This window comes from Odontesthes bonariensis, chromosome 2, assembly GCF_027942865.1.
Source record: "Odontesthes bonariensis isolate fOdoBon6 chromosome 2, fOdoBon6.hap1, whole genome shotgun sequence".
Lineage (NCBI taxonomy): Eukaryota > Metazoa > Chordata > Actinopteri > Atheriniformes > Atherinopsidae > Odontesthes > Odontesthes bonariensis.
This window is the reverse complement of record NC_134507.1, coordinates 21,539,734-21,558,816: the sequence shown is the minus strand read 5'-3', so window position 1 is coordinate 21,558,816 and position 19,083 is coordinate 21,539,734. Positions and strand designations below refer to the sequence as shown.

Below are 19,083 nucleotides of genomic sequence, written 5' to 3'. Positions count from 1 at the left end.
GTATGTTATGATAAGTAAACATTTTTTCTTAATGTTTTACATTGTTTCACATTGATTTATGTGTATGTAAATGAGTGAATGAACATTTTTCAGAATCAGAACCACCTTTATTGGCCATGTATGCATACACCAACAAAGAATCTGACTCCAGAATTCTTTGCTCGTGTTGCACTTTGTTAAATAACAAAGTAGGAGCGAAGAAAATATATGTATGTATGTATGAGTAGAATTATATTGGAACAATAAAAAATCTGAGTGATCTAAGTAAAGTAATCTAAGACCATAAAATGACCTTTGCCCTCCTGTACTGCACAAAAGCAAAGTGGAATTTTTGTGAAGTGGCCTGTGAGGATTTTCTCCATGCTCTCTGGCTTCCTCACACACTGCAAAAACATGCATGTTAGTTAAAGTTACATAAATGGTGTTTTTTTAACCTCTGTTTGCCCTTGTGCACGCTTGACTGTCCCATTCAAGAGCATCCTGGCTCTCACCCAAAGTCAGCTTCGTGAGGCTCCAGCCCTTTAGGGTTAAGGTTTACATATCCTAAACACGCACTCATTTTAGTTACATGTCACAAAATGGTCTCAAAAATGTATGTGGTCGGTATATGTGTCAGCGGTGGCTTTAAGACTGTGTTGCATCACTTCTCCTGCTAAGAGCACTCTGTAAGCGTCTGGAAACAGATCAGTTGCTGTAGATTTGATAACAAAATGTTTTCCCATTGTTGCTCGATATGTGATATGAGCAGCTCAACAGTTCGGGACTTCCTTCGGCTTATTTCTCATTTCATAATATGGCAACTGTTTTCAGTTGGTGAAAGGTCTGGACTGCGGGCTTATCGCCCGGGGTATTTACTATGTAGCCATGCTGTTGTAATACCTGCAGTATGTGTGTTTTGATTAAATGAACGAGGCCGACCTGGATAAAGATGTTGCCTGAATTGCAGCCTTTGCTCCTCCAAGTCTGATGGTTTCTGTAAAGATTTCAAAATCTTTCCTTCATCTGACCACAGATTTCCACTTCATCTCAATCCGTCAAGTGGGACCCAGAAGAAGAAGTGATATTTGAGGATCTTGTTTTTATACGTCTTTCATGGTAAGGTTTTTGGGTACAGTAGTGAACTATGGTGACTGACCATGTTTTGAACCCATGCAGTGATTTCAGCTGCTGAAATGCGTTTGTTTTGATACTTCGATGCCAATTTGCCCGAAGATGATGGCAGTTCACTGTTGGTTTTTATTCTTATCGTTTACATAGAAATATTTCTCTGGTTTTACTAAATCTTTTATGATATTATATGATGATGCAATTCTCAAAACCAAACAGATCTTTCACTGAGGTACTTGCTGTTTAGCCACACAGTGGACACATTTTCCAGTTATTTTTTCTCCCTTTTTATCCATGTTGCTGACATTACATGGAAATGAGCACATTGTTTGGTCTATTTATCCATGAAATTGAGATTGATTTACTTTAGTTGATTCTTAATGTACTTTTTGGCCGGATTCTAATTCGTTTGTTTATGTGTGTTTATCATTTTTGCATTTGCAGACTGTAAAGCACTTTGTGATACATTTAATCCGTATGAAAACACAGACATTTCTGGCTGATTCATTCTACTGCATCAAAAATAATATTTCCCAAACTCAACAACTGACTTGTCCTTTTTGGCTTTCTCAGTTGAGCAACGTAGTTAAATTATTAACAAATAATTGATTTCTGTTTTGACCACATCACCCTTTTAGGAGAATGGTTGCAAATATATTTTACAGGTTTTAAACTTTTACCACAGTAATTTGAAATAATGCAGAAGGATTAAAACCAGAAGTTGCTTTTATATTGAGCCTAACTTGTTTGTTTGTTTGTTTGTTTGTTTTCTTCACCTTAATTGCCTTAAATTGCTCCACCGAGGAACATGTATGGGCATTAGCAATGAAAACAACAGGGGAGATGCTCTCTTCATGATGCTCTTCCCGCGAAATGTATAGTAATGTGTTGCTGCCCTCTTCGGTGCACAAAGTTTGTGTTGACGTCAAGATGTCGCCCATGAATCACTGTGGATATGAATGAGATAACTTGTACTGCTTTTATGGGCGGCCGGTTGTCAGGGCAGAATGGAGGCGGGGCTTAAACTTTGATGACTTTTTTTTTTTTTCCAAAAGGATTTTTTTGTCAGTGTGGAAATTACTTTCACTCGCTGTGTGGGATCCGAGTCTGCAATAGTAACGGGACAGCTGCGGAGTTCAACAACGATCTGCAACCAGCCAGTGTAATGGAGCTGTTCAAGTTTCTAAGTGCGGTCATCACCAGGGCGCTATTTATCCTCGTTGCTTTGATCGGAGTCTATAGAGTGACATGGGTGAAGAAAGATAAGAATTATTGGTTCCTGACTTTGGTCTTCCTGCCTCTTGTTGCTGAAATGATAATAACTCTGAAGTGCCGTCAGGGAAAGGATTACAAATGGTAAGAAGTTGCGCACGCTTGTTTGTAAATGTGCTTTTTAATTAGCGTCATTATCCTTGTGGACGCATTAAGCTCCTTAGCTCTATGTGCTGTTAATTTTGAGTAAAACTTATCTTAACAGCTTGCTTCGTTTTTTGGGGGGATATATACCTTATATATCCCCCGCTTCCCTGTGGACCCTGCATCCTGCTCTGTCCCACTGCTGTCATTGTCCCGGGACAGCGGGGATGGGTGGAATCCCAGAACTCTTACTGCAGGAAGTCAACTTCCCCAGTCTACTGTAGTGCATCAATTAACTTTTTATTTCTTTTCACAATAAGTCCAATGCACGAATGGGTTACGCGCACCTACTTATGTCTCAATGCGAACAACATTTTAATGTCTTTTTAATAATTCATCCTAAAAGCAACAGTGTTTCATGTGGGAGTATGTTTAGGGAGTGAACAGAGAGCAAAGAATCCTCTCTTCATTAGGTTGATTAAGGCAGTATCCAAAAATATTATTTTAAAATATTTTTAATATAAATTTTAAAAAAAAGAAAGGAGAAAGAACATAACATCTTTATTCATAGGGTTGAAGCAACACATTTGTCTGGATTTTTATATTAATTTACAGCTGTCCTAATCAGTTCTTTTGAGCTCTGCTTGTTGACATGTTCAAGGTGTTTATTTATGTCGGTATTTTATTTATGTACCAATTTTGGAACATGATTAAGAGTATTTATTTTTTTATTTTTTTATTTTGTTCCTTTGTTTTCCCCCAGGGTTTCTCCTCCTATCTTTCTGTTTCTCATCAGTATCATTCCCTCCATCTGGATCCTGGAACTCCACCACCAGCAGTACTCAACTGACCTCGAGGTACCCCAGGCCAGAGCAGAATATTATTAGTCAGCGTGTAATTGCTTAAAACAACACTTCTGGTGCTTTCCAAGTATGTAATCCACAGACAGATGTTGGTGGGTGGGGAGGGTGCAGAACTCTTTGCATTTAAAGCTGCAGTTCAAATAAAAATTTAATTTAGTCTTTTATGTGATGGGTTTTAAAATGTTTAAAATGGTATAAGCAGTCTGAGAATGCTTCATAAATCTGTTTTCAGTGCAAAACTGACTCTTTGGACAGTTTGAAGAAATTCTTGGAGAACAAAACCTCAGGAAACCAAACGATCAACAATTACCTGACGGTAAGAAACTGAAAATATAAATGCACTTCCCTCTCATAGCAGGATATGTGATCTTATAAAAATCATGAACAAACAGAAATGAGCAGAGGTAGAAATATTATTCAGGGGTTTCATTATTGTATTCTTTGGAAACCCTTGAACACATTCAACAGAATATGAGGAAGTGAAACAATTATTTGGGTATATTTCGTGAGAAAAAACTCATCAGCCATACTGTCTGCTTAGGTATGAGCTTTGAGTTTTATGACTAGTGTTTTAACAGAAATTAGAAAAACACACCAATGTTAACAGAAATGAACACAAATCTAACTAAATATTGTGCTCAACCAACTCATTCCAGCTGTAGACTGAAATAGCAGCATCCATAAGTATCTGCTGACAGTTAGATCTTCAGTGGAAAAAGGAACAAGTTTGTGGTCTGCACCAGGTGGGTGTTTAACTCTTAAATGTGAATCAGAGTCCAGAAATATAAGACATTTAGGGAAGGAGTGTTCTGCAGAATTTCTGAATACCAGATTTTTGTAAAGGCATCAACATCTGGGGGAATCAAAATCATATCTCATATCTACAAATCTGCAGAATTTAAAGAATTGTTTAATTGTGCTACATCAGGGTTCATAAGGAATTTGAGTGGGAAGAAAGGAATGCAAATAAAGTAAGTTGATGAAGATTGGTTGATTTTTTTTATCAGACAAAGTATCTTTATAGTTGTAGCTTCATTCGGGGGAGCCTTTCAGAACTTCAGAATTCCATTACTTGAGTTTGAATCCTTTTGTGGCAATGCTGAATTTCATATGAAGGAGTGTTCAAAACAGTTTACTACAGGAATTTATAAGAAGTTTTCTTTTCCGTTTGCTGTGCATGATGTGAGACAGACCTGTGAATAAACCTGTAGTAATGCCAGAAATATTAAAACTTCTCAGTGAACTTCTGCCTTAGTAAACTAGAACAAAATTAGAACAGTAGCTACTTTAAAATCAGTATATGCTGCAATCACAACCCAGTCTCACAGAAAAACGTGTAGGCTAATAGCTGCTACGTTGGTCCACAAGGGAAAACGTGGTATTGTCACAATTTGGCCCCCAAAATTGTGATGCCACGTTTTATTTGGCCTATTCATTTACATTGCTTCGCAACCAGGTCACGTGACTATCAAGTTTCCCTCAGCTAAAAAAGGAAAATGGCCGACTGTCAACCTTTTTTTCTGTGAAAAAACATAACATTTTAAGAAAGCATCTGCATTTGTATGCATTTCGATGGGATTTCTAGAGAGAACTATGCATAATATTTTCAGAATCTTCGTTCAGAGAATGTAGACGATCTTTCGTTTAGTAGTTTCGCCGAAGATTTTGGTATCTCCTTGAAAAAACGTAAGAATATCACGTTTTCTACCGTTGTTAAGGTGGTTGCTATGGACGCTGCTATCTCAACGTGACCGACCTGCGCCGACAGGGCTCGGGCACGTGACGTCACTACGTGAGCGGCGGCCATACTGGAGGCTCAGAACTGTTTTGTTTACATTGTTTTCCACTGCGCGCAGACGTACTCCCGCCTGGTCTCGGAACTTTCTTCGTTGGTTTATCTATTTTACTTATTGTCTTTGCCACTATGGTCGCACGTTGCTGTGTCGTGGGGTGCAATAGCGTAAGCCGTGACAGGAATGGGGGGGAAATCGTAAATGGTTTATCTTTTTAACGGTTTCCTGCTTGGAGGCACACCCACGGAGACCAAGTGTCCGAGATAACAAAGCGTCGTCGACTAGCATGGATCGCTGCTGTAAGACGACCAAGCATAACTTTCCACTCAATCCCGGTGTCGATGAGAGTGTGTTCTCTGCATTTTCATTCTGGTAAGTTACAGACTTTTGTGTGCTGAGGTAAAGATCCCCGCCTTCACAAGAGGACACTGTCAGTTGGAAGCAAGGGATGTCTCAATGGGTTAAAAGCGGAGGACAAATTTCGTGTGTATGCATGTATACATGACAATAAATCTGATCTTAATCTTAATTTAATGTGGAAAATACAAGGAAAATTGCCCATCTCCAAATTCACATGGAAAGGGCGATTGGAACTGTCAGAAACAATACACCTTTTTGTCAGCAAAAGTACCTATCAACATAGTTTTGCCATGCGAAGGTGAAGACAAAACATTCTTTGACAAGATTGTGTCTGTATGTTGTACTCTGACCACCATGAGCAGGAGTGTTGTGCAAAGTTGAAGTCGTCTGAAATAAATATGCTTTGAGATACAGCCAAGTGTGTGTGTTTCATTATTTATTTACAAGTAGAGTAACATGACAAAAGTGTAAAGTGTCATTATAATTGAAACTGTTGCAAAGTATAAGCACTGACACCACATACTATATACGCAATTATGTCCGAAAGGGTGAATTTAGGCAGTAAATCTTCGTCGACAATCCATTCCTTGCTCGGTATTTCATAAGGGTCCAGTCCGTTTATAACGCCAATCTTCTGCATGTACCGATCTCTGGCTTCCTTCTGTAATGTATCCCGGTATATCCCACATCCTTTCTTCGATTTTAACATGCTTTTCTCTCACTTTTCTCTCACTGTTTGGTCCTTGATCTCCGTCTTGCCTCAGGGTTTGTTTACGAGATTGTGCCTCCAATATGGCGACCATATCCCAGAATGCAACGCGTGTGCCCGAGCCCTATTTCTGTTAATAAAAATTATTAAAAAATGTGTATATATATATATAAAGATATAGCCACATAACAATAGTGACCTTATCATAGAAATGGTTGATAAAACATTATCAACCATTTCTATCTGTGGGACATTATTTCAGTGAGCCAGTAGAGAGGGAAGGCCTGTTATCAGGCATGTTTTTTTTTTTTGGTTTTTCAACTTTATTGACCAAACGTGTATCTCTCATAATATATTCATCATAAATATATTATACGCACATATAATCTGTCTTTATGCAACTATAAATAACCCTTGCAAACCGGAAGTGCTACGAGTACCGTGTTGATTTTGTATGATATTACATGGTGCGGCTCTAAAAGTATCTGAAGTAAATTTATTTAATTTTTCTTTGTATTGATCATCGATATCAAGTGTCATTACTAATTCGGCTGTACTTGATATTTGATATATTTAGTAGATGTATGTTTTTCCAACCCTACTTTGCAAAACGGAAGAAGCTGCTAATCCAAAACCACATTTCGACAATAACAGTTAGAATATCTAACATATACCAACATCTTGACTTTTTTCAAACCTCAATCATATAGATGAAGTATAATTACTAATTCGGCTGCACTAGATATTTGATATATTCAATATATATATGTTTTTAAAACCCTACTTTGCAAACTGGGAAGAACTACAAATATGGCGTTAATTTTGGATCAGATACATAGCACGGGACAGAGAAATGTAGTTTATTTTAAAAACGGGCGTATTTCTTATAATTTGGAGTGGTAAATACTAAATTGAGAGTACAAGGAGGGATTTAAAGGGGTGGAAAACACATTTATGTCATCAGATTTTAAATATGCAATTGTGAAATTGGTGAAAATGATTTTTTAACATATTTGATAGCGCCCCCACTTGGTGGCTATATCCATATGGGTATACTCACATAGCTGAAGTCAAGAGCTCTCTATAACAATTGGTTCCATATCTGTAGCCTCTTCTGTTAATGATTAACAAGCCTTCTAAATTGCACTGAGGTCAATGTTCAGAGGTCAATATTTCAAGGCAGGACTGATTTATAATCTTCACACTGACATATGTTACTCACCAGGTCAAGGTCTTTTCAAAAATGTCTTTCATTTTGTCCTACAACAAAGTGTAATTTTCACCTCTGTTTGGTGTTAGCCTCTTTCAGGTATGGTTTCTAAGACCATTTGATTGTCCAGCCTGGATGAAATCAAGTCTGGATTTTTTGGTCAGAAAGAACCTTCAAGGTATTGATGATTTTCCTAATCATGTTCATAATTTTGGATTTGGGCTACTGTAGACTTTATTTTACTCACAGGTGGGTGACAATGGGCCCCTGGGCATGGGTTTGTCAACATCCCATACCCCCACGGCAGGGCACTCACTTCACAAAAATGATAAATAATAACAATAAAGATCATTCTTCAACAGGTAGCCCTCTCAGCACCTCAATTATCCTACCCTGCCCTGCCATGCATCTTCTGTAAAGACAGACATATGTGTGTGTGTATGTTATTTGTCCGCTATATTCACTAGTACAATACTACTACTTTCATCCCTATATTAATCAGCCCAACTTCTTCCATCAAATCAGATACACATATAACCAAATAGACATATGTATGTTTATGTCGGCATACATACATACATAAATAGGAGTCATGTTTTTTGGTAAGTAGCTCTTTAACCAGCTCGGAGTGGTTGCCAGGTTCGCTAGTACCTGCGTTTTTTACGCATTACGTGACCAGTCCGCCTCTGTTGGGTCAACAACCACACTGCTACAATAGCTACCAGGCAAGCTAAACATAAAAGACGAGATCTGGCAACCTGATTTAAAAAAGAAACGCAGCAGGACTGATGTGTGCTGATAACGTCTATTGAATAGACTGATAACAGTCAAATAGGGTGCATAGATATGCTTATATTATTATCTATGATCAAAAAATTATCTTTTGCTTTTTGTGAATACATATTCCAAAAAATGTAAAATGAACAGAGTAAAGCATATTAGAACGAAAACATACACAACATAAGTTCTGTTGTGTCATATGTAACTACACACAATAGAATCGTTGTTCCTTCACGTCAGCCTAAATTCCTTTGTATTGTCCTGTCCTGGTCGGGCTGCCGTGCCTCAGCCACTGGCGTATGCACCACGCAGATATAGTGTGGCTATATAAAAAAAACACCAACAAAAAAACCAAACCAAAAATTTTTCTTTTTTCACAGAAAAAAGGTTGACAGTCGGCCATTTTCCTTTTTTAGCTGAGGGAAACTTGATAGTCATATGACCTGGTTGCGAAGCAATGTAAATGAATAGGCCAAATAAAATGTGGTATTGTCACAATTTTGGGGGCCAAATTGTGACAATATCACGTTTTCCCTTGTGGACCAACGTAGCAGCTATTACACGTTTTTCTGTGAGACTGGGTTGGCAATCATTACCTCATTATTTGAATCCCCAGCTGTTGAGCCATGGGATATGGCAATAGGTGTTGCTTAGATAGATCATAATGCAAACGACAGGATTTTTTGCTGTTATTTACAAGTAAAAGACTCTGAAAAGTTAGATAAGAGGATTTTAACTGATGAAGAGCTGGTTGACAACCACACCCATTTAACCCAAGAGGAATTAAACAGATAAGTTTGCTTCATATCCCTGCACAAAAAACACTCTCTGTCTTGTTACTGTAATCAAGTTATTGAAGGCAAACTCTTACAGTATTCTACATTTTTCAAACTGTCAGCAAATCCCATTTAAAAAAAATCATACCCAACAATGAACTAATGTGGTCTTTGTTTTGTTTTGTCTAGTCCAAACATAACTTATTCATCGTCCAAATATAGCTTATTCGTCCAAGCCACAGGCCTCCATTGTTTTCCTAAACTAAAAATAACACTTCAGTTAGGCACGCTGTTGCTCTGATTGATATATTTACTCACCATAAGGAGGAATAGTATTGTATTCTTTGAGCTGATTGTAATTCAGGTTACAGACCCTCATGAACACAGCCACGTATGATAGTAAATAGTTGTTGACAGTAATAAATAGAAACCAATAACAGTTCACGGTAATTCATATAGTTTAAAATCTTTCGTTCAAACATTTTTAAAATCATTTGTTTAGTTAAGAAGTTAAATGGATTTGACTGAGTTGGGGACTGTTTACATCAAAATTTGGCTACTCAAAAGGCCTTTGTTTTCTGAAAGTTTGCATAGTCCACCACTGACTGCCTCGCCAAATGTTGCTGGAGCACTTATGTCACTGTAATAGTAATAGGTTTGGAGGAGTGGTTATGCAATTAAAGTTAAGGAGCCCAGAGCCAAAAGCTTTAAAATATAGAGATGAATTACTCAGTCTCTGGTAAATTTGGTTGCAACAGGCCTTTAATTTCATCACGGTGCTGGAAAATCCACCCTTAAGCTCCAACATTTAGCTTAAAGCCATAATGTGTAATATTTCACGTTGTCTATTAACAAATTTGAGTCTTATCATTCACAAGTATTACCTCAATCATTATTAATTACCTCCATCACAAAAGTGCAGTGTTCTTATATTCTTTATATTCAGCATGCGAATGTACATAACAGTGTAACACCCCAATGAATGTCTCCATGTCGCTCCGCCATTTTAAAACTACGGGATTTGTAGAAGGACATGTCATCAGCTTCGCCCTTTCCGTTTCCACATTGAAAACGGACATGTCCTTCTACAAATCCCGTAGTTTTAAAATGGCGGAGCGACATGGAGACATTCATTGTCCGTGAAATATTACACATTATAGCTTTAAAGCAATACAATAACATGACACTGGAACATAATGTCACATCCCATCAGGTTATCAAATCAGTTTCGGTTCAGTACCATATTTAGTTTATACAGTTCAGATCCACTGGCTTCTCAGCTGCTTCTCCCTATATTGCCTTTGTCTTGTTTTTTCTTCCACACACCTGCACTAGCAAAGTGAAAATAAAGTTTTAAACAGTTTTAAAGGTGACATATTATGGAAAGAACACTTTTTTTCAGTTTTTGGGAGCATATGTTAGGGTGTCTGAAGTCACCAGCAGGTGTAGAACTCCCCTAAAATACAACCCCAGCAATTTTTTTGTTCCCCTTTGTTTGAAAGTTTGTCGAGCCAATCCGGTTTTCAGTTAAAAAATACGTCACCACTTAAGTTCACTCCACCCCCTCTGCTAAGCCTCGATCTCTGAGCCCGGCCCATTCGCATCCACTCCGCTAGACCGATGGAGCCAGCTTCCCCAGGAAATGTTTTGTTAACTTCTGTAATGAGGAGCATGCATCTTACATCTACCACCAGCCTCAAAGGATATAGGAGCCCAGTGGATAAACTATATTTGAGGGTAATGTTCCAGCAAGAGTTAGTTAAAGGCTGCTTATGTGCAGTAACCACTTTTTGTCAGACTGTTTTAACAACTTGGTCCACTTTAATGCTGGACTGAAGAAACTGAGTCACAAAGAGGGATCAGTTCCAACTCTAGGTGCATGAACTTCAGACCAGGGAAATGTAAGTATCTGAGAAATAATTTGCCATTATTTACTTATTTGTTTTGCATTAGCTAACACTAATGGCTTAGGTGATGAAGATGGCATACACCAAGAAAAAGAATAACATTACTTTTGTTCATTTAATGCCTTCTAGTTGAATGGTTACGTTTTGTACTTCAGACAACGTGCAGCTATGTGGATAAGGTGTGTTTTCAACACTACACCGGTCCTCTCCTCACTCTTGTTGCTACATTGTATTGCTCTCTGCGTGTTAACATTACATTATAAGCAGGTTTTTAAAAAAGATGTAGGTCTCCAAGTATAATTGCTTAATGACATTAGTATATAAAAAAAAGGGCTAAAACGCAGGGATTAACAGTAGCTGGTAACTTCTCCAAAAGGGCGGGGTTGGGCACTTGCAGAGACTCCACCCAAAAAAGGATTGTTAAAAATAGGCGCTCAAAGTTGGGCAAAGACGAGACACACAGTGCTTAAACCAACAGGTATTTTGAACAAATTCTGTCTCTTACATCTCAAAAAGACCTCAGAAAATTGTTAAATTGTTAAAAAGGGCATCATATGACATCATTAATAGTTTTTCATGAAACACGAACTACCATTAACGGCTGCACGGTGGTGTGGTGGTTAGCACAGGCGCCTCACAACAAGAGGGTTCCAGGTTGAGTTCCCAGCTGGGGGACTTTCTGTGTGGAGTTTGCATGTTATCTCTGGGTACTCCTGCTTCCTCCCACTGTCCACAAGTGCGTGTCAGGTTAATTAGTGACCCTAAATCCTCCCTCGGAGTGACTGTGAGCATGCACAGTGTGTATCTTTTGTTTACGCGTGGCCCTGTGTTGGACTGGCAACCTGTCTGGGGTGTCTTGCTTGGATGGGCTCCAACCCCTAACCCTGGATTGGGTTAGATCATCCCACATTGCTGCTGTAAATAATTGCTGGCTCACTAAGGCCATCAATGAAAAACTCTCAGACAATAAAGTTGTTTTATTCTGTTTTTTTGTAATCTGCCAAATATCACAGTGTCTGTCTACCAGTAAGAAAAAATAACGTGTGCTCTTACCAAGCACTTTATTAGGAGCATAAAATTAGGAGCAACATAATCCCATTCAACAGCTTTGCTGTAAAGTCTACTTTTATGAAGCTTTATCTGTTTTTGTGCCAGTTTTTTTAGGTTATAATGGGTGGTGTCTTCAACTGAACTGAATTGTAAAAACCTGCTAATATTTTATTTACCTAATTGAAATAGGAGAGGGATTAGACATCGAAAAACAAGCAGGAAAGCTGGCAAGTAAATGATTTTTGGTTTGGTCTTTTTTGGGCGGGATTTGTAAATAACAGTAGGATAAATTAAATGTTGTCAATAATATACTTTATATAGTGACTTACTGGATAAGAACTCAACATTTAATAGACTAAATATCATAGGCAGTGGTGTACTCGTAACTGCAGAAGTGGGTATACTCTTAAATTTTTTTCTATTTCTTTGTTTTTTAAGTGGCCCGTCCAGCAAAAATAGCTACCCTGTGTCATGTGATATTACTCTGCCAAAAAAGTTCTGCTTGTCTTCAGGGCAAAAGGAGTATTTATTAAAAATCCTTAACCATTGAAAAAGGTATCGATTTTTCAGTCAACTCTGATCTAAAGACTTTAGAGGGAGACGACAGCATAATTGTGCATTTTCTGTGAGCTTGTCCTTTGTCAGTTTACTCATGAAAACTGGACAACGATAAAAAGCATTTAGATACTTTAACATGGAGAATTGCCTCCACTAGAGTACACCAAAACTGTTTGGAGGTTGCTGGTTTTGACATACTTGCCTATACTGAACCGATTACAAATATTGTTGATAATTTTAATAATTTTCTCTCAGCCCCTTATATTGTCAGCAATTATAAATCAATGTGTCAATCTCTTTTCCTTCTTCAGCAATTTTTTTCAACTGCCTGTTCCAATGACTGGATCCTAGCTCTTCATCAGATCGTGCTCATCCTCCTCATATTGGGGAGGTGGATCCTCCCCTTGGGAGGTGGGGTCACAAGAGATGAACTGTCTCAACTTCTCCTCATGTTTGTTGGCACAGCGGCAGACATCCTTGAATTCAATAGTGAGACACTGAGCGATATCCCGTGGGTGCAAATTATATTCTGAGACATGCATATTTGTTTCTAATTTGATATGCAAATAGTTGTTTACATTATAGCAATGTATTGATAAAAATAAAGATTCTTATTTTTTTTATTCTTATTCTTTTTTTTATATATATATATAACTGTTTAAATTTGCAGAAGCAAAGATAATATGGGCTACATCTACACAGTCTTGGCTGTATGGACCTGGAGCATGTTGCAGTTTCCCCTACATCTGGCCGGTCAGTGTCTGCTTGTGTGTCATAATTATAACTTTGCTACTTATGAAATGGAAACTAGAAGTAGAGACAATCTAAACAATGTGTTGGAGAAACAATGTAGGAAAGGCCAGGTTCCAAGCTTAAAGTAAACAATAAAGAGTAGATCAGCTGGAATTAGTTGCTCTTTTGTCTCCATTGATGTCAGGTCTGTCAGTGTTTTCTTTTACTTTGTGAGCCTTGAATGTAATATATGAACATACCAAGAGGACTTTATCACATTGAAATGTCTTAAGTTCTAAAGACATAACGGACCAAAATAATTGCCGTACTTAAAGAGACATATTTTCCTTTCTTTTTACAAGCTAAAACAAATTACTGAGGTCTTAATGATGACATACTTTGATCAAAATAACACAGTGAGACAATATAGCAGCTCATTTCCCTTCCATTCATTTAATCTCTATTCAAGCAGATCATTTGGGGGCATGGTAACACTTCACTCCTCTCCACATTTGTTTTTTTTATACATTTATGGTACTTAAGGTGAGGTAAGGTTGTGGTACGGGTTATTATGATGTGAGAGAACATACAGTACAAAGCCTGAGAGCTCGGACCATACACCAAACTTGACTGGCAATTATATTGTCAAATACTTAACATTAAGAGCATTTTTAATATAATAATTTCTTCTGTTAAGTGAACTATATCATACTAAGAAAAGAGATTTGATATTGATAGCAAAGCAATGATTTCAGACACCCAAATTTTTGCTCTCAAGAACAGAAAATAAGTGATTTCTCCATACAATGTTCTCCTCAAGGAAATCATATTTATGCTGATATTATCTAAAACAGAATCTAGGCTACACTGACAACATTTCCAGATTCTAAACTGATTGAAAAGGGGAAACCATTACTGGTCAAAGCTCTAGCAGCACACTGTTTTTCTCTGAAACTTATTACTCTGTGCTCATAGAATAATGTAAACCCATTTCCTTTGGTCTGGGAGAGCAAAGAACGATGCTTCAAAAGAGAATGAAGGAAAACCACAAATTTGTTAAAGTACAACACCAATGATCTGAGTTGTTCATTAGGCAACCTTATAGTTTATACACGGATGTTGACAATGTTATTGTTCTGAGTATCTTTATGAGCATAGAGCATTTAGAGCACTTAGCTTGAATGCACAGTGTTGGCTGTGTTTACAAATGAAGCTATCAGTATGCAGAGTGTATCTTTTTATGAAGATCCATTTAGGAGCTGTTCCTGGCTTTGTGATTATAGCTCACAATTCCCATCAGTGGACTGAGTTTTTCCATTAGTCTTAGAACTGAAGGTGTTCAGACTGCATTTTGCCATTGGTGCTGTAGGAACTTTTAACATTTTCTGGAAATCTGAGGTGGATTGACCTTGATGATAAAGATTATGTTATGGGATAGTTACAGAACAGCTACTTAATAAAAACACTGAGCCTGAATGTTCACTCATATTTAGGTTTTTCAGAAAAGATATATGTAGCTAGAACAATCTAATAGCAGGTGAAAAAAGTAAGTAAGTAAAGTAAGTAAACTTTATTTATATAGCACCTTTCACAGATAAAAATCACAAAGTGCTTTACAATCAAATACATAAAAAAAAAAAGGGGGAAGGTAGGAGAAAATAATTCAAGCACTTGCTCTGTGACAGTCTTGAGAAAACTTTGACACAACATTCACTTTGACTCCTCGGTGTTCCTATCTTCAAGAAAGTCCAACTGCACTTATGAATCAGACAAGAAAACACTAAACCTTCAGAGCAATGCGATGCCCAAGAAAAAAAAATGCGTTTTTACACATTGCAAGCAAGTAGATTGTCTATTTTATGTGTATTATTTACAAATAACAATGAACTAAAAGAACTACACAGGACAATATCATACCCATAATGGGTTCTTAAAATATCTGCTTACACTTGCTTTTACTGTCACAATAGAATGCAGAACTAAATTCCGTGGAAGTGGGGTGAGAACAACACAATGCAGCTGAGATGTTCCCCTTATGAGTGAGATGACATGGACACATTTAAGTAACAACCACATTTCAAAGCAATGTATTTCAACAGGATGTCTGGTTTGTGTGTCATACCATTCAGCTTAGGGGCTTAGCTTAGACAGATGTCACCCACATATCTTCTGCAATAGTTTTCAGTTCAGAATTGTTTTTGTCTCAATCTAGTGTGCCACGTGGTTCCACAAATAACAATATTTCTGCTGTTATCATTGATACAAATTCTGAACGTATGTAGTGCACATACATGCAGTTGCGTTCACGTGAAAGTCAGGTTGTTGTTATAATTGTGAACCATGAAGTTGAATCTGTACTGATTCAGAAATAAATCAGAACTGAACAATGTGGCTGCTAATGTGAACTTAGCCTTGTTTTTTCTTTTTTTCTTCATGATAGAATGTCTGTTTTTAAAACTGCAGACCAGTCAAAAATAGTAGAAAAAACTGCTGAAATTAGCACATAGGTTGCTAAACAGATTATTTGAAATGAAATTTTCTGTTAACCGTTTTCTCTTGTTCTCTTTCTTTGACTAGTGGTGAACTCGGCGGGAGAGAACGATGGAGATGAGGGCATCCAGGAAGACTCCCTGCTGAGCAAACGCAGCACTGACATATGGAGCGTTGTGCAGGCCTTGTTTATCCAGGATGGCCCTTTCCTCGTGGTCAGGCTCACTATCATGATCAAACTTAAAGTCTTAAACCAGATGGGTATTTTCTTTGCTTTCAAGAACTTCCTGGTGGTCATACTGAACTTGTACAGGTTGGCTGTAATATGTCAGGACGTCCGACCTTCCAGCCATGAGCCTGTAAGTGACAGCGTTTCCCCATGAGTCTAATAAGTCATTAGGATTCTTGGAGACGGAGTGATGTCATACACAACATGCTACAGTGATAGATAAAAACAGGAACAGGAAAGGAGAGGAAATGCTTACCCTCAGTTTTCTTTTTATAGTTTACTTACAGTAACAATGTGGAATTTATTTGTTCTTTATTATTAATTCAGCTGAAAGGAGAAAATCTTGAAAAACTTTTGCAAAGGGGATGAAGCGTACATTTCAAACTTGACCTTGAAACATCATACTTCAGCTTACTGATGATTCAGACTCGCTGAAATTCAGTCAAACCACACAACTATTCTTGTTGGAGAAAAACTCAGTTCCAGTCTTGTATAAAGTGGCTGGTTTGACAGGAAACAGCAAAAGAAGGAAACAGAGCAGAAACAGGAAAACACTGGGGGGATTGGGGCATATCAGCACAATTCAGAGCATTAAAAAAGATCCAAAGGCTAGTTTTATCTTACTTCTGTAGTTTCCATAGTGACTCAAGTCCTTCTATTGATAATAATCTGGCATGCATGTTTGATGTCTGGCTGAGAATAGTGGAGGGTAGTATGAGACGGAAGAGAGCCAGACTGAGAGATGATAGATGGCACAGAGGATATGAGGTGTTAGCAGAAGCTGAGGTGCAAAAGAGTTCATTTTCGGATTTAACCCGACAGGAAGCTTACAGTGATGAAAAACACTTCTCTTTGAGAAAAGCACCAAAAAGAACATTGTACTTTGATCGAGGATACTTTAAAGCTCTTCAATAACCACTTTACAAAAAGGTAAGTATGCTGTCTATTAAAAGATAGACCAATTGCTTCTGTTATTACTATTTAATTTACCGTATTGGTCGTAACCCTGTAACTTACAAATTTGCAATGCTTTTTAAAGGTGTGTGTGGTATAGCCTTGAAAGGAGAATTTTGTAGCTTTGATCTACAAAAATTCACCTGAGCTGGCAGTGCTTTACCACCTCGGGTGCGGTTTTTCCATTCCTATTAAATATTCAAGATGCATTTGTCATTTCCATATGTATTTATTTACATTAAAAAAAATGTGTTTCTTTATACTATACAATACTACGTCGGTAATATTTTTCTTCAGCCTACAAGGTGACGAGAGGGAAGCTGGTGCTTGTCAATTCACTTTTGACCTCTTTCATTGTCTTTCATGTAACTAAAAAAAAACAGACTGCAGCCTCTTCTGCTGGCTCCAGCTAAGAATAACACTGCAGTGATTCCCATCCCATCTAGATGTACAAAGTGATATAAGAATGTCTAATTCTGATGATATCTGCAGTTGAATTAATGTTTTAATCATTTTTACACACACATTTAAACTTATTTTTATAATACCAATGACTTGGTGCATCTCCTGGTTTATGTGAAGCATTCACCCTGTGCAGTTTAAATTGTTAGTGAGCCAAAATGTGTCAGTGTTGTTTTTTTTGTATTATCTTTTTAATGTTTGCCACATATACCTGTCAATGTGTTATTTCTACCTTTGCATATGCATTACAGACACAGGCTTCAAATCATGACTTTAACAGAAGCACGTGGACATCAGTGCTTTGGAACAGATGTTATGAGGGATGTTCTGTAATATTTTACTGTTGCATGCATTTATTCAACCTTCTTCAATGTGAATATACACTTGTACAAATTTGAACTTGAACTCTTTGCATGTTTATATTACTCCTGTACCTCTGAGCAAAATAATCTTTGTATTGAGCATGTTGTGAGAATGTGGCACTACAAAAATGTAACCTCACCTCATACTAACAGCTGAGAGTGACCCTGAACTAAATTTTACTTGTGTATTTAAACATGGATTGCACAGCAAATGTAATACCAAGAAACAAAGACAACTGTCTCCCCTCTATGGACATCAGTGCAATTACACTTTGATGATTTTGTCTGTAACTTGTGACGGTTTCTGTTTGAGATCTTGCATCAGAATCAGTTTTTAGGGTAGAAGAGTGTTCAGTTCCTTTAAGCAGTAACATGAGGCAACATTAAGTTGTTAATGTTCCCCGATCCCGTTGAAAGTCTCTTTGCATGTTAAGATTATTTAAACTGGAAAACAAACTGCTTCTCAACTTTTATCCTTTAACATACACATTCTCTCATTCTCATTTCAGAGGTTTCAAGGTTATTATCCCCCCATCTAAGTCTGTAAGACGATTGCACAAATAAAGGTAAAAAAAATTATATATGGATGCACAGAAGGTCTTTATAACGACCAGTTCACTGGTTTGATGTTGCTTGTTTTATATGGCTAAACACATACAAATGGGTGACAGGAGGGAAGAAAATAATTTATTCCGTCAGGAAGTTGTACCGCCTCAACGAGCAGCCAGAGGCACTGAATGCCCATCATCATCAGGTGCTTAAGCCGCAAAAACTTACAACTAGACCTGATTTTTCAGTCATTGCATGAGTTCAGGAACTTTATAGTAAGGGATCACAGTCCCTTATTCTCATATGACAATTAAAATGCTACCATACAAAAAAAAAGCAAAATAAAAGTAAAAGTAAACAAGTTCCAGAAACAAATCTGTCATCTGTGTTCCCAAGTTCTTTTAAGATGGGCTGTGAAGTGAAAGAAAATTAAACTATCAACTTTTAATGATCATTTTAGAAGCCGTGCATCTGTCAAGCACTTGATTTGTTTCCTCATCTGTGATGTTATGGGAATTCATGAGTGCACACTGTGTCTGTGAAAACCCTGTTACAGCTGAATGGTTATATTTTTTGGAGCGACACATGCTGCCATCCACAGGAATACTTGGTGTATTGCATGACTTTGTCCAACTGTACGTATACCGTGCTCGGTAGTGAAAGAGTCTGGATGCCACCTTCTGTCCAGACCTATCACCAACTGAACATATTTCCACATAATGACACAAAAAACACAGCAACAAAGACTCAAACAAATTGTCCTGTATGAAGAAAGGGACCATAGTTAATTGTGTTGTTAGGTGATGCAGCACAGTCATAAGCATGCCCCATCCCTG

The 19,083-nt window shown here is 37.6% G+C and overlaps 1 protein-coding gene across 1 annotated transcript; it reads left to right on the top strand.

Moving 5' to 3' along the window:
- The first annotated feature begins 2,172 nt into the window (after positions 1 to 2,172).
- On the top strand, positions 2,173 to 17,735 carry LOC142396360 (transmembrane protein 26-like). Its single transcript, XM_075478992.1, has 6 exons — positions 2,173 to 2,463; positions 3,227 to 3,320; positions 3,559 to 3,642; positions 12,781 to 12,980; positions 13,140 to 13,222; positions 15,779 to 17,735. Exons 1-6 carry the CDS (start codon positions 2,273 to 2,275, stop codon positions 16,072 to 16,074), a joined length of 948 nt encoding a protein of 315 aa, XP_075335107.1. The 5' UTR covers positions 2,173 to 2,272; the 3' UTR covers positions 16,075 to 17,735.
- The last annotated feature ends 1,348 nt before the right edge of the window (positions 17,736 to 19,083 follow it).

Bases quoted from the DNA above. Each gene is read 5' to 3' on its own strand.
- LOC142396360 (XM_075478992.1), top strand. From the start codon at position 2,273: ATGGAGCTGTTCAAGTTTCTAAGTGCGGTCATCACCAGGGCGCTATTT. The intron at 2,464-3,226 runs GTAAGAAGTTGC...GTTTTCCCCCAG, and splicing joins CAGGGAAAGGATTACAAATG to GGTTTCTCCTCCTATCTTTC. The intron at 12,981-13,139 runs GTGGGTGCAAAT...TTAAATTTGCAG, and splicing joins GAGACACTGAGCGATATCCC to AAGCAAAGATAATATGGGCT.